The 13,720-nt window shown below is 42.2% G+C and overlaps 1 protein-coding gene across 2 annotated transcripts in view; it reads right to left on the reverse strand.

Moving 5' to 3' along the window:
- STK4 (serine/threonine kinase 4) overlaps positions 1–13,720 on the reverse strand; it is a 46,540-nt gene that overhangs the window by 19,228 nt on the left and 13,592 nt on the right. For both annotated transcript variants that reach the window (XM_040575411.1, XM_040575410.1), the window contains exon 10: positions 4,484–4,641. In XM_040575411.1, coding sequence (XP_040431345.1) covers positions 4,484–4,641 — 158 coding nt within the window. The remainder of the gene's footprint in view (positions 1–4,483; positions 4,642–13,720) is intronic.

Raw genomic sequence — 13,720 nt, forward strand, 5'->3', positions numbered from 1 at the left:
ACTCCGTGTCAGAAAGAGGAATGCTGCCCAGGGCAGGTCTCTAGATACCCACAGCGAGACGCTTCTAGAAGGGAGCTGAAGATGAACTAGTACTGAAAATAGCACTCACAGCATGGAAACACAGGACCTGAACCACAGGTTCTCTCGTGGTAGGCTGAAGTGGTGAACCTGCAAACACAGGTCATTGTGACAGCCAGCTTCCACAGAAAGCTGAGATTTGCCACATCTCCTACTCGTGCAAACCTCGGCAATCCCAAGGATATAAATTCACGCTGTTTTTGCAAGGAAAAAAAGTTTTGCTCCGAAGTTTTGCTGCTTCAGTGAGAGATCCTGCGAAGGCACACCTTTCTTTACTGAATCAAGGAGTGAAGGAAAAAAATGAAACTTCTGGCTACTGCTAACTGCGGGGAGAGGAGAGGTCTGAATCAGCGAGACCGAGATGCAAGCAAATCAAGGTCTCATCAAAGCAAGCAGGATATTTCTTAAAAGGGACGCATAAACCTTGCTTCTCTATGTAAGCCTCCTTCCCAGAGCCGCAGCAGCAGGACGAGCCTGCCGGTGCACAGAACGACCGCTGATGGCTGCGGCTCTGCACCGAGGTCCCGCAGGTGAAGGGCAGCGCTTTCTGCCCGGCTCCTGGAGTTCTTCCAGGGAAGCACAGGTAGCAGCAGCAGCTACACACAGCACAGAAGCATCTGTACCAATTAAGCTCCTGACAGGCTGCCTTACACAGGTCAGATATACAAGTGCTGGAACCAAAGAAGCTTTGGAGCAAACAGCTTCAACATCTTGTGTGAAGCCGGCAGAAAGACTTGATGTCGTGCAGCACTCTTGCTCTAGCGCGTGTTCTGGTCCTATTTGACTTCACATCCAAGACAAGGATGGGATAACTTGACTAGCAAAGACTCAGTGAAAAAAGAAAAAAAAAAAGAAACTGAACTACAGTTACAGCAAAACCCAAGTTCAACACTACAGGCATTAAAAAACCCCAGCAGAGTCCTGACGGCAAAATTCAAGACTGCCAGGGGGGGCACTAAGTGCCACTTACTTTCCCCAGTGAGACTGCATTCATGGGGTAGAACTGAAAATGTCGCAGTATCTTCACAGGTATCACAAGCCATGAATGGCTGGAACCTGATGATTTCCTATTGAAACAGACTTTCAGTAAAATGATTAGTGATATAATACACAACATTCATGCCTGGATGATCCACAAATACGTGCTGCAATAGGCTTGGCAAGACTGATTTGAAGCAGGGACAGAATAAAAATAATAATAATAAAGTGATCCCACTTTAGCCACAAGCAATACTGGAATATTTGCCTGCTCAGAGCAGGCTTTAAAAAATACGAAATGAGCCTTTTGTAGTGTCTAAGAGAGGAAACGCCACACGATTCATTCTGCTGTACGGTACAGTACTACAGAAAGATTAAAGAGAAAAAAGGTATGACATTGTCTAAACAAATGTTCTAGCATTATTAATTTAAGTTTGTGCAGTAGTATGTGACTAATGTTCGCTGGCAACATTAAATTCAACTACAAAAGTTCTGAGATCTGATTATGGCAATTAGGAATTCTACATATAATGCAGCCTGCCCATTAACAGCCTACCCCTGCAGCATTTTCATACCAGAGTTTATTATTTTCCTCCTTTATAGCAAGAATTTCTGCCCATAATTAGTATTTTGTTTCCATGTTAAATAAATCATAATGTTTTTGAAAACATTTCTGCAGTCAAGCAGGGCTAAAATCTTCACAGATCCTTGTTGAAACCTGAGTGGGGACAAACTTGAACAGCATCAGGCATTGGCTCATCAGCCAGTAATGATTTCTGCCTCAGAAACCCAAGGCTGGAAGCAGAGCAGGTTTATGTCATCTCAGACGACAACCAGGGCATGGCTAGAGCATCACGTTTTGGGGGAATGAAGTTCATCACTTTTTAGTACAGGATCTTTGGGTTTTCAGCTTTGCAGTGAACGGGGCTGACTTGAACCAAGCCTTATCTAACATGACATTGCCATTGTGATATAAATAGCTTCTTATTTGCCTGCTTCAGAGGAACAATTTTAGTCAAGAAAAGGTCAAATGGTTTTACCACAGGGGAAAAGAAGAAAAGAACAAAAATCTTTCGTAATTTAATATTACTTTTTTTTTTTTTTTTTTTATAAGACAGGAGACTCCAGGTGCTAGCCACATAGGAAGGAGAGGAATACAGAACAGAACTCAAGGCATATTTATCTAGTCTGTAGTAGCACAAAGCAATAATAATTCAATCACTTCTTAAGGCTCAGGAGGAACTAGTATTCACCCAGCATCTCACTGATCTCATCTCTGCTCGGAATCCTGCAAACTCTATAGACAAAGCTTGCTCAAACCTATTTGCTTTGGCAGTGCAGAAATAAGTGACAGCTGCACAAGTCTAGGACAGATGTACTTGATAAATCCAATGCATACTGTATTTTTTCTTATTCCACAAAGCTTATTGCACTGATGCTTTCAATTACTAAGGATTAATAAACAAGACTTTTACCCAATAGCTAGCCCTCAAATTGATCCCTTTTTAGCTGAACTGGAAAAAATATCCAGTTTTAAGTCTTCGGCTATGTTACACAACATAAGGTTACTGCTACTAGCCCTCAGATAAGGACTGTACAAACACCCGTGTGTATTATTAGGGTTATTTTCAAGCTTTTTTCTTCTCCTACAAAAAAAGGAAGTGACCAGGTAAGAAGGCAGCTATATTAAAAATTTGCATGCAAGACAGGCTGGTATATTCATAGTAGAAATAGAGAAATACACACAGCTGTCTACAAATTACTACACGAAGGTGACCCAAAGCCCGATTTATTGCTCGTTTTTATGGCTTGCTTTTATTGCTTCCAGCGCACTGGTAATCTATGCACATGGCAATACTTCAGTACTAATGGAAATCAGTAAGCAAGGTCACACGCGTGTCAAAGAGTTGCTTTGCACATTCTAAAAATACTCGCAGGTCCTGTTCACTGGAACGGCACAGATCCTTCCCTGCACAGATCCTTCTGCACTGCTCCCTGGGTGCAGCCCGCACCTAGAGCTCGCTGCGTGCTGGGTGGAGTGCATCCTTCTCGCTGGAAGCGAGGGTAAGTGCTACACTCAATAGCAACCAAATTAGAAAGAAAAATAATTACAGCAAATTTCCCCTTGGGCCGTCTTCTGCAGACCACAGAAGATTTTTAAGATACTCCAAAGCAGCCTGTCTTTCCTGGGAAATACCACACATCGAAAAATAATTGTTTGTCATTCAATTAAGTTATAGCACGTAAGGTTAATGAGATAAACTAGGCAGCTGGCTCGACCAGAAATGTGTGCTTGTATCACAGACCTGTGATACACAGTCAGTTCACAGGTTATTTTTGCAGAACATGCTTATGCAGTGAGTTTGAGCCTTCAGGCTAAGCATAACGTAGTGCCAAGGACTACAGAAAAAGTGCAGCAGGTCCCCTCAGCTAGCCATTCTTTTCAGTCTAAGCAGCAAAATCATAGAAGCAGCAGCAAAGACTGCAAAACACAGGCAACAACAACAGCCTTTACAATCCGTACAGCCAGAACAAACAGCTCCTGCTATTGTAGCCTCGAAGTAAAGCATCGCTGCTGCCTCGCGTCGTGACTAGCAGAGGGATCTCGCCTTCTGCACGGCTTTGTGAAGGTGGAGTGAATCTCACCAATGACTGAGTGCGGCGTGACATGAATCACGGGTAACGTGAACAAATATCAGGAGGGTGTACAATGCACTTAAAGCTGGAAGTGCTTGCACTGAAGTATCATTGAAGGAAAATGCAGTGCACGGAACAGTGCTCAACAGAGAACGCATCTTCTGGCATTTTAACTCAAATCAGAAATTTTCCCCTCTTCCAAAAAATTAAATCGGAACATTCAATAAATAATGGAACACAGAAAACTATGGTCTTTCTTCTGACTTCTGAAAACTTCCTGAAAATCTGATGTTCATATGCTCAGAAAAGATAGAAAAAATTAAAGACATGCTTGATATTTACATAGAAACACAAAATCTAGTGTTGAAGCTCGAGAAAAACAGTGAAATTCAAAGGTTGTAATACTGTGGTTTTTTTTTTTTTTGTTTTTTTTTTTTTTGGTCAAGCACCCCACATTCAGGATTGGCATTTTTCAACTGCCATCTGGATTTTTTTTTAATTTTAAATGTGTAAGGCAACAAAGCTTCTACCTTAAGGTCCTCATACTTTTTGTTGTTGTTGTTGTTTGTTTGTTTCTAAGCAAGAACAGCATATAGACAATGTCTGGTTATGATAACCCAGAAATACTTGAAGAAAATGACTTTTTCAAAATGCCCCATCTGAACGCATTAGCAATTAGAATCTTCTCAAGTTTCCATTAGTCTGTCAAAACAAGAAATAATCGTATAGCAGCTCTGACTGAAACTCTTAAAGATTGTCACATTGATTGAATTTCAGAGTATAGACTTACAAATTCATAGTCTCCATCCTGTGGCACTTTCCAATCAGATGAATTTTTTGTCTGGCCAGACACATTCTTCCCAAAGCTATTGATTTGATTCTCCTTCTCTTTCTGCTCAAAATATTCAAGGAATGATGGTTTGGCTGGCTGTATCGTTTCATCCCTCCCTGGAAATACAAAAGAAAAAATAAAAAAACAGTTATTTTTTAAAATATACTTTCAGTTATACTGCCTTACCTCATGCCCAAAAGTGAGTTCATCTTTTTAGCACATACTAAATCATGTAACACTGGTAACGTACTATTTTTCAGCAGCTTTTCAAACATAAAGCTATTCCTGACTGTCCAGAAGTGGAGCAGGGAAGCTCAAAGCCCACCAGAGAAGCGAAGGCACTGCTGGAGGCACTAGGCTGTAATCCATCCTTCGCAGCAAACTACCAGGTAGCCAGGCTTCGTGAGCTGCATGCTACAGGTGAACTGCTCCCAGCTGCAGCTGTTCTTTCATCCCAGCCGGGCTGCAGGCATCGCAGAATAGGCCAAGTTCTAAAACCAAACAGGATCACTTTACAAGCAGAAACTCATCTTTATATTTATGAATGGAATGGTACAAAAAACAGGCTTTCAAAGGCCACGTTTGCCAAACAAATTTCATAATTTGTCTCGGGTAGGAGTAGTTAAAGTCTACACTTCTCGGGCAGAAAGGATTAATTAGTTTGCTACACTGTTTTCTTTTTATAAACAATAAGCTATCAAGTTGACTGTCCTGGTTTTCGTTTTGTAAGTTAATTCCTCTGTACACACTTTCTCACTGCATTACTTGAATAAGCCACAAATACAGAGTAACCATCCAATTTTAGACCATGTTTAAGAAACTTGTCACAATAAGAAATGAGTAAAGATACAAAGGGAGATAGGGGAGTCTCAGTAACCTGAATACAAATGCCTTGATTTTCAGGAGGAGGCCTCCTGAGCACCATTCTCAGTGACAGAAGTCACTCACACAGACAGCAGAAGTAAGGATACAGCCACAAAGCTTCAGCACAACTAGATTTACACAACTCTAATTTTTTCTCTAGAACAAGCAGGAGTGCTACAAAGGGAGGAACGTTGCTGGCCCGCTAAAAGCAACGAGCAGTACCACTACAGTCCCACAGGGTAAGCAGGAACATCATGCGGTTGGTGGGATTATGGATACCAGCACTAACTCTTCCCATCTTCCCACCACCCGAATCCCTGCTCGTATCGTTTAAGTGCTGTTACACCACACGAATCAAGCGAACGGGCTTCCACGGCTAAAGGCAGAAAGGCCAGGCCCTACGTTCAGAGATGGCGGCGCCTCCCCGCTGTGTGGGCCCGGTGGGTGCCAGGAGCGGCGCCGGCCTCGGCTGCAGGGCACAAAGCAGCACGAGGTGAGGGGGGATGATGCTGATTCCGGGCAGAGACAGGATAAAAGCCAATACGGGAAGAGAAGACAGCATTTAAGATCACAGAGAATCGAGACTGAAGGACCTTCAGCATTTCCACAGGGGGTTTCTTTACTAGCTCAGCTGGCACAGCATCAAACGCTGCCCAGACTACACTCACCTAAAACCGGCCTGCGAGCTGCAGCGAGCATCTCGTGGTCTCGATCTGAACGAAAAGGCAGGCTAGCACAGAAAATATGTTTTAACAGTGGTGCACCACAAGACCACAACAGCTGCAAATGCAGTTAAAGACTACTTATAAGTTAATGCCACTGTGCTGCTCTTCGTAATAAAATGCCTCGCAAAAACCTGTCAGCGTAATCAAAGCGAGCACTGTGACAATACCGAGTGAAATGGTTTTGTTCCCATAAAATATGGTTCTCTAGACAGTGGAGTAGGTCCACCGTACTTAAAACATGTATTTGGCCAGTGCAGAAACCATTGTTTTCGGAAAGCAGGATTGGGAATCAGCACCCACACAACACTTTTCACCCAACAGTTATCCTAGGACTAGTGTTAACCGAACATGGCATCCACATCGCCAAACACGCACCTCACTCTGGGCTGGGAAATAAGTTCCCTGTTGAATGCCATACAGCTGAAATAAATACGATCTGTCCGGCAGGCAGACAACCACAAGTTTAGAGCTGTGGACTTATACAGGGAAAACAGAGCAGTCCTGAGTGGTTCGCTAGCTCTGCCTGACGCAGAGACTCTCCCCTCAGGGTGTGCACAAAGTTGATCACAAAGAGGACTCTCGGATTCTAAGACACTCAGCAGTGCCTTGCCCTTTAAAAAAATAAAATAAAATAGCTACTCTGGAAACCCATTAAGATTTAATCACAGAATATTATTCTTGAACGTAAAATCGCCATCCAGTGATGCAGAACTTCACAGGCAGACTCCGTCCGATCCTCAGACAAGTGTACAAATTCCTCAGTCAGCTATTAGATAACTGAGAAAGTTATTTTTCTACATGTTAAAGGGGACAAATTTCCGCAAAGTGCAACAACTCTTGGCAGGACATTTGGGTTGTGATACCGAGAGAAGCTGGGTTCTACACACTCCAAACCATCATGATGAATCTTGAAAGAGCACTGCATCCTACTGCCTTTCAAGGGTCGGCTGAAAGCTCAGGCACAAACCAAAATGCTTAATCTTTTGCACCATAAAAAGCAGGAGCAAAGGCAAATCATTCTACCACTGGCAGTAGTTCCCTTAAAAAAAAAAAAAATCACACCAAAACACCAGCTAATACAGAATTAGTTCAAGAAAGACATCTTCAGACAGACTGCGTGAAGGTCAGTCAGGAAATATCTGTGAAGGGGAGAACAGATTTGCTATTGGGAATAATTACTGAAATACAATAGCAATCCAATTACAGCTAAGTGATAAAACATTTATTTAGAATGAAGTAAATACACCACTTGCATTCTGTTGCAGTCCAGCCTGTTTGAAGCAGGGGATAAGTTGTTCATGTTATGGCCAATCATGGCAATGTTTAACACTGACAAATTTTGTAAAAATAAACGAATTCCTACCTAGGCTAATCTATACACAGCTCGCGGAGAGATAGCGTAGGTCTCAAATTGAATCCTGGCTTCCTAGATAAAAAGGCATCTAAATTAAGCTTGCCCTGTATGTTTTGAAAACAATTGTTTGCACAGGAGAATCTGAAAGCAAATGCTTCACACAGATGACAGTGGCTAACTCATTTTCTTTAAGACTGTTCACTTGTACCAGAGAGCAATTGTCTCACTTAATCACACGCGTTTCCCCACATTTTGTATTTTACCAACAGCTGCAATACTTGTAAATGTCATCTATTGAACAACCTATTGCAGCGTGACCAAATTATCAAAAGCCATATCCAGCCACCGTAGGCCTTTCGAGCACGTGCTATAATCTACATTCAATTTTGGCCACTGATTTTAGCACGTTTATAGACATCCACATCTAAAGTTACATTTAAAAAAAATAGAAGTTACTGACAAAGAACGGAAAAAGATAATACACAATGGAAAAGATCTAGAATACAGATCAAAATATCTGAAATTTTAGCTGCTGTTCTGATCTCAGCTGGGGTGCGTATACAGCGAGACTGACAGAAACGCTCCCGGAGACGGAAACGCATTACCCAAAATCAATTATCATCCCAGCACGACTGGGTTTCTTTTTGTCACTCTTGGCACTTAAAGCAGCATCATCTTTCCAAAGATGATCTGCTATTAATTCAACGCAAGAGTCACACCGCTATGTCTTTAGGATTTTGATAACAGGCAGCCGAAGACAAAAATCGATCAGTGCTATTTGCAGAATCAGGTGCTGCTGAGATGACACTGCACTGAGCTGCTCTGTGCCAAAAAGCATTTAAGTTCCCAGGTTTATCGGGTTAGACTAAAATACAAATATTTGACAGAAAGTGAGATCACAGCTGTGGCAGAGATAAGCCTTTTATTAGAAGGTCACCCTGCAGTGACAAGAAAAGGTTCCAAAACGAACATGTGGAGAACCCTAAGAGTTGCTTATAGGGTTGAGCCACGAGAGCTCTCTGAAGCTGTTAATGGCCTACCACGGCGATGTGCAGTCATCTTTTAGGAGCTGTATTAATTACACAAATGGAACGCCACGGCTCTGCTGGAGCTGCTCCAGCTGACTGCAGAACTGCAGGTCTGGGCTAGCCGCACAGAGCAGCAGGAGCTCACAGGGCCACTCGTACTTTGGCCTTCCAGTAAAGGACAAGCCCTCTGCAGAGAACTCCCAAGTGCTGCCCAGTGCAAATTCATGTTCAGAAAAACTCTAAGAAAAACATCAACATCATTATGGGTGAAATAGAAAAGATGTGAAACTGGTGGGCCCAAATAAATGGTGAACCACAAATATCTCCTTGTACTGTGACACAATTTTAAAGCAGCACTGTGCTCAGCTTACTACTGATTTCAGTAACTACCCTTTCAGTACTGCAGAGCCACGTCCAGCCACATGCACCACACACACTGGGGCAGCCCTTAACCAACAAAGAGCCCAGACAAGCCAAAAGATCATGCTGGGCACTGCAAGAAGCCAGCAAGGCAGCATCAGCAAACAGCCAGTGGCCTCGGCATACCTGATCCTCTCCTTTGCCAGGCTACAGCAAGGACAAGTTTTAAGGAGTGTGAGAAAACTCTAACAACAAATGTCCTCCCTCCCAAAAAAGTCACCTGCCTGAACTCTTGAGGGAAGGGATGAGATCAGTCTTAGAGGCTGATTGCAGCACAGAGACCTCCTTACACCGAGCAAGAGAGGACAAAGGGCGTGTGAAGAGCCTTCAAGGCATTTATACTTCCCTATGATGCTGCAGAGAAAGGGGAATGATAAAGAAGAAACAGCACAGCCAGTCACACCAGCACAAGATTTAGCTTGTTCTTCCACCAGTAAAGAATGTCACTGAAAGCAAATCATTCGGTATCATCTAGTCCCAGAAATCAAAGCAACTCATTTGGTTGATTTTGTCAAATTAGCTCTCACGACTGAAAATTTTCAGAAGTTCACGAACTTCAAAGGAAACCTTCAAAAGGGAAGTGGAACTTGCACAACCTCTCTATCTAACTGAAGGAGCTTGCTGAGTAATGAAACGATAATTTCTGCTTTTCTAAGATTATTCTTCTCTACTCAACTTGACAGCAGAAGAATCCTTGTTTTGTTATTTTTCCTCTTCAAAGCGATTGCTATCATCGAGCCAGGGTGAGCTCTAGAATCACAGAGCCTGTCACGAGAAAGAAACATAACCTCAGGAGCACGTTTTGTGTGCTCCTTACTCGAGTCACTTAAGTTAATACAGTGTTATTTAAAATACTTATTCTTGAAGCCACGGTGAGAGATTTCCTCCCTTCTCTCACAAAAATTGGAGCTACACCGGTGACTGGGAGCAGTCAGATCACACTACAAACGTGTTTGAACTACAGCTGCATCTAGCAGTAGATTTTAAGGACCGGCAGCCGTACCAGATTGGGTAAGGGGAACATTCATCTACGAAGAAGGTAATTTAAGTCAACAACCATGAAGTGATGAATTACTACACTAGCAATATCAAATTAAAAAAATCAGACACTCGGTACAAGAATACAAATTTCTCAAGATTCCAGGAAGCTGCAATCTTTAGGAAGACAATTGTCCTCGGCTTTGGAAGATACCTGCATTTTAAGAGGATTTCAGGAGCAACAAGATCACATTTTTTGAAATCGACTCACTTGTGCCAGGAAAGAATTATGAATGCCCTAAGCAAAGCTCAGGGAGATGCACCCCTATGAGCAGGAGCTCCAAACCAAGCTCTGCAGAGACACGGTGAGCACTCATGTTAACCCTAAAGTAAGCACAACCATTGCTGCCTTTTGTCAGACGTAAGGCCAGAGAGGGTCCCCTGGGAGAAGCAGTTTCTGCTGTCACATACAAAATTATAGAGTCCTTTTCACTGAGGGATCAAGAGCCATTGTAAAGCAACTGTTCTGTTTTGTCCTTGCTGTCGACAGGCTTGCTGTTCCGCTAGAGCCATAAACCCTCTCACCTTCGGTCTAAAGTTTATTGCTAGCTTGTGTACATGCACTTGTTCTTGAGAGCACCTCAGCTCTCAGGCGTTCAAAATGTTAGTCTCTACACTACTCACCCACCCCTCCTTGCCTTTTTTTTTTTTTTTAAATAGTTCTTGTACCTATTTTCATCCTTCATTTTGGTGGTTTAAATAAACAGAGATCTTCCACTGACTCTCATTTAACAAGCTTAGTCCCCAGTAATCTTCATAAAGTTCCCCTCGGCCTGCTTTAGTTTGAATTATGTAACTCTAAGACTCAAATTGCTCACGTATTTAGGATGCACAAAACAGTGCCCGATGATTATGTGCAAGCAACACTTCATTAATATTAAAATTTCAGATGGAACCGTAGTTTTATTTGCTTCAGGCTATTTCTCTGAGATCACAGATGAACTTTAACAGCTGGACAGCATAATTTGTACAGTATGAACAGGACTGAGTCATTTTATACAGCAGAGCAGAGAGATGCCAATTTATTCAACCAGAGCAAAAAGTGCTCCATCATTAATGAATTCAACTCATGGCAACAGAAGCTGAGATTTCCTCACATTAAAAGCAGACCACATAACACTTGGTACATATTGAAGATTATGAGGACGAGACTTCCCATAATTACAGCCTTTCTCAAATTAAATCAAAGCAGAACATGCCTGACAGGTCCTGCTATTAAGAGGGAGCTCCTAAACGACCACCAAAATCAATGCTGGGTATCCTAACTAATCCTCTGTTAATGAACGTGAGGCATCAGAGACATCGAAGGAAGAGCACCAGCACTCATCCGAAGCTGTGGTCTATGTAATTGAGGACTCGTTCTGAAAGGGGAGGAAATCCTCACAGTAACAAAAGCCATTAAAGACCAGATTGCCTCGTTTTGGAGATCTAATGTTTCTTCTCCATAAAAATTCAAAAAAGATTATGAATTTATAGCAGCTTTCTTCCTCCATCACAGATTTTCAGGGCACCTGTCTTTCACCTCACTTGCTTGAGCTGCTAATTTAGTCCAGCAACGAACTACATTACGTGACACAGGCTGAGAGATGTGAAGGTGCACAAAGCGAGAAGTGAACGTTTCATATCCTGCATCATCTGGCTCAGGTTCTGGTGAACTGGAATGAGAAACAACCTCAGTGATGGGGCTGCACTCCTCGGGTCCTGCATGCTGTGGGCACCAGCTCAGGCTCCCGAAATGGCATATAACCAAGTAAGCATTTGCTAACACCCTCTCTATTCATCACCTGGAAACTCCTTCGCCTGTCTAGAGAGAACAGAAAGCAACATGGCAATGAATATTTTTTTTCCCTGAAGCTCGAAGGACTGCTGGTAAAATGAATTTGGTTTTAAACTTCTGTGATTAAGAAATTTAACAATTTATAGAGGGATTATTTCCTGATCAGGATTATTTCCTGATCAGCTTTCTCTGTGCTTTATTTTGATCTAGTAGGAAGCGAGTTTATTCTCAGAGAAGACAGGTAGGCCACAGTCTGCCCGTACGTGCAAATATCTATGCACATGGGACAGCCACACTGCTACCCCATCTTCTGGTTGAGTCTCCTGAAACATATTGCCTCCTGGATGCTATTCAGCCCTCCTATAGTCATACTTCTCATCTTGCTCAAGAAAAAATCCTCTCTGCTTCCTATCCCCCCCCTCTACCCCAACACAGGAGTGCCTTATAAGAAGCTGTAAGGAACAGCAAAAAATAGCTCTGTTAAACACATACATCTCTTTCTCCAATTTCAGCATCTCTGAAAATATGAATATTAACAGACCATTAGCTTCATCTTAGAGCTCTGGCAAATACTCATGGCAATTGAAGATGGACAAGCATCCAGCTTAGATCCCAGAGTTAACCCCCCTTCATGCTCCTTTGGTTTGCACATAACCGCTGTTCTAAATGCTAAGACACCACACACAAGTCCAGTAGTCTACCACTACTCAAGTGAAGGGGAAAAAAAAAGCAACAGAAGAAAAAAACCAACAAAATGACAATACATACAATTCTTCCCATTGATCAAAAATACTGTCCTTATGTCCACACAACTCGATATTCCTGAACAAACCAGGCTAGCTGCTGTTTATGTAAAGTTTGCCAGCAAGCCTGTTATTAAGATAAAAGTCAAAAAAAAAAAAAAAAGAAAAAAAAGAATAGAACAGATGGGAGACTTATCTGTGAGATTCATATTCTCCACAATTCAAGAGTGGCAGTATAATGCTTCTTACAGTCAGAGGAGAATTCAATCAATGCAGATGTTTCTATAAACAGTGCGTTATTTAAATGCATAACACGAAGAATGTTTTATGGTTCAATTACACCTAAATGGACCCATTTATTTTAAACACAAAACTGTACCACTGGACATTAATAATGCTAAGGAGTAAGAAGCTGCTATTCCTACAGGGAAAAACAGAGGCCAAACACATCCGATGCCTTTGATAAAATGTGGAGCTATTCTCTCCAATACCTGCATTATCAATTTGGACAACATGCATCTACACGCTCTCAGGCAACCACTGACATTAGACCACCTATAGCTATCTCAGCTACATACCAGCCATATTTTATTCAATTATAATATTAATGCAATCACACAAACCTTCTGCCATCCACATTCACTCTCCTGTTTAAGTTACTGCTTTACATGAAAAAGTACAGCTTAATTACTAGGGGGAAAAAAGTTTCCAGAACCTCGTCAGTGACACCACTCTGGTTTAAGTTCAATTATCAGCCGCTGTGTGCCTCACAAACACTCCAAGACTAACAAGCTTACTCTGAATCTTTTTTTCTAATAGGAAACGGCCAAGTCTGCATCTCAGCTCATTTGACTTTCAATGAAATCCAATCTCCTCTTGAAAAGAAAAATATCTTTTAAAAACGACCCAACAACCAAGCTTACCAGCGTGAAGATGGTAAAAGCATAACAGAACCAAGACCACCCCTAACTTTATTCTAAGAATTGAACTTAGTTTGTGAACGTTCAAAATAGAAAATTCAATTAAGAATTTTCACCTGCACGTTGCATTATCAAGGCGACAGTGCCACCAGAGCTTCTGGTCTCTCCCCGCACCAGATGCTCGACAGAACGTGTGCCACATTAATAAAAAACCCCACACCCACAATTCTTCCACCCTCTCCTAATCCCTCATTCATCTCAACCCAGAAAACAGACAGCCCAGCTCCCATCACTGCTGACGGTTCCACATTCTCCAGTGTTATTTC

Source organism: Cygnus olor, chromosome 16, assembly GCF_009769625.2.
Source record: "Cygnus olor isolate bCygOlo1 chromosome 16, bCygOlo1.pri.v2, whole genome shotgun sequence".
Taxonomy (NCBI): Eukaryota; Metazoa; Chordata; class Aves; order Anseriformes; family Anatidae; genus Cygnus; species Cygnus olor.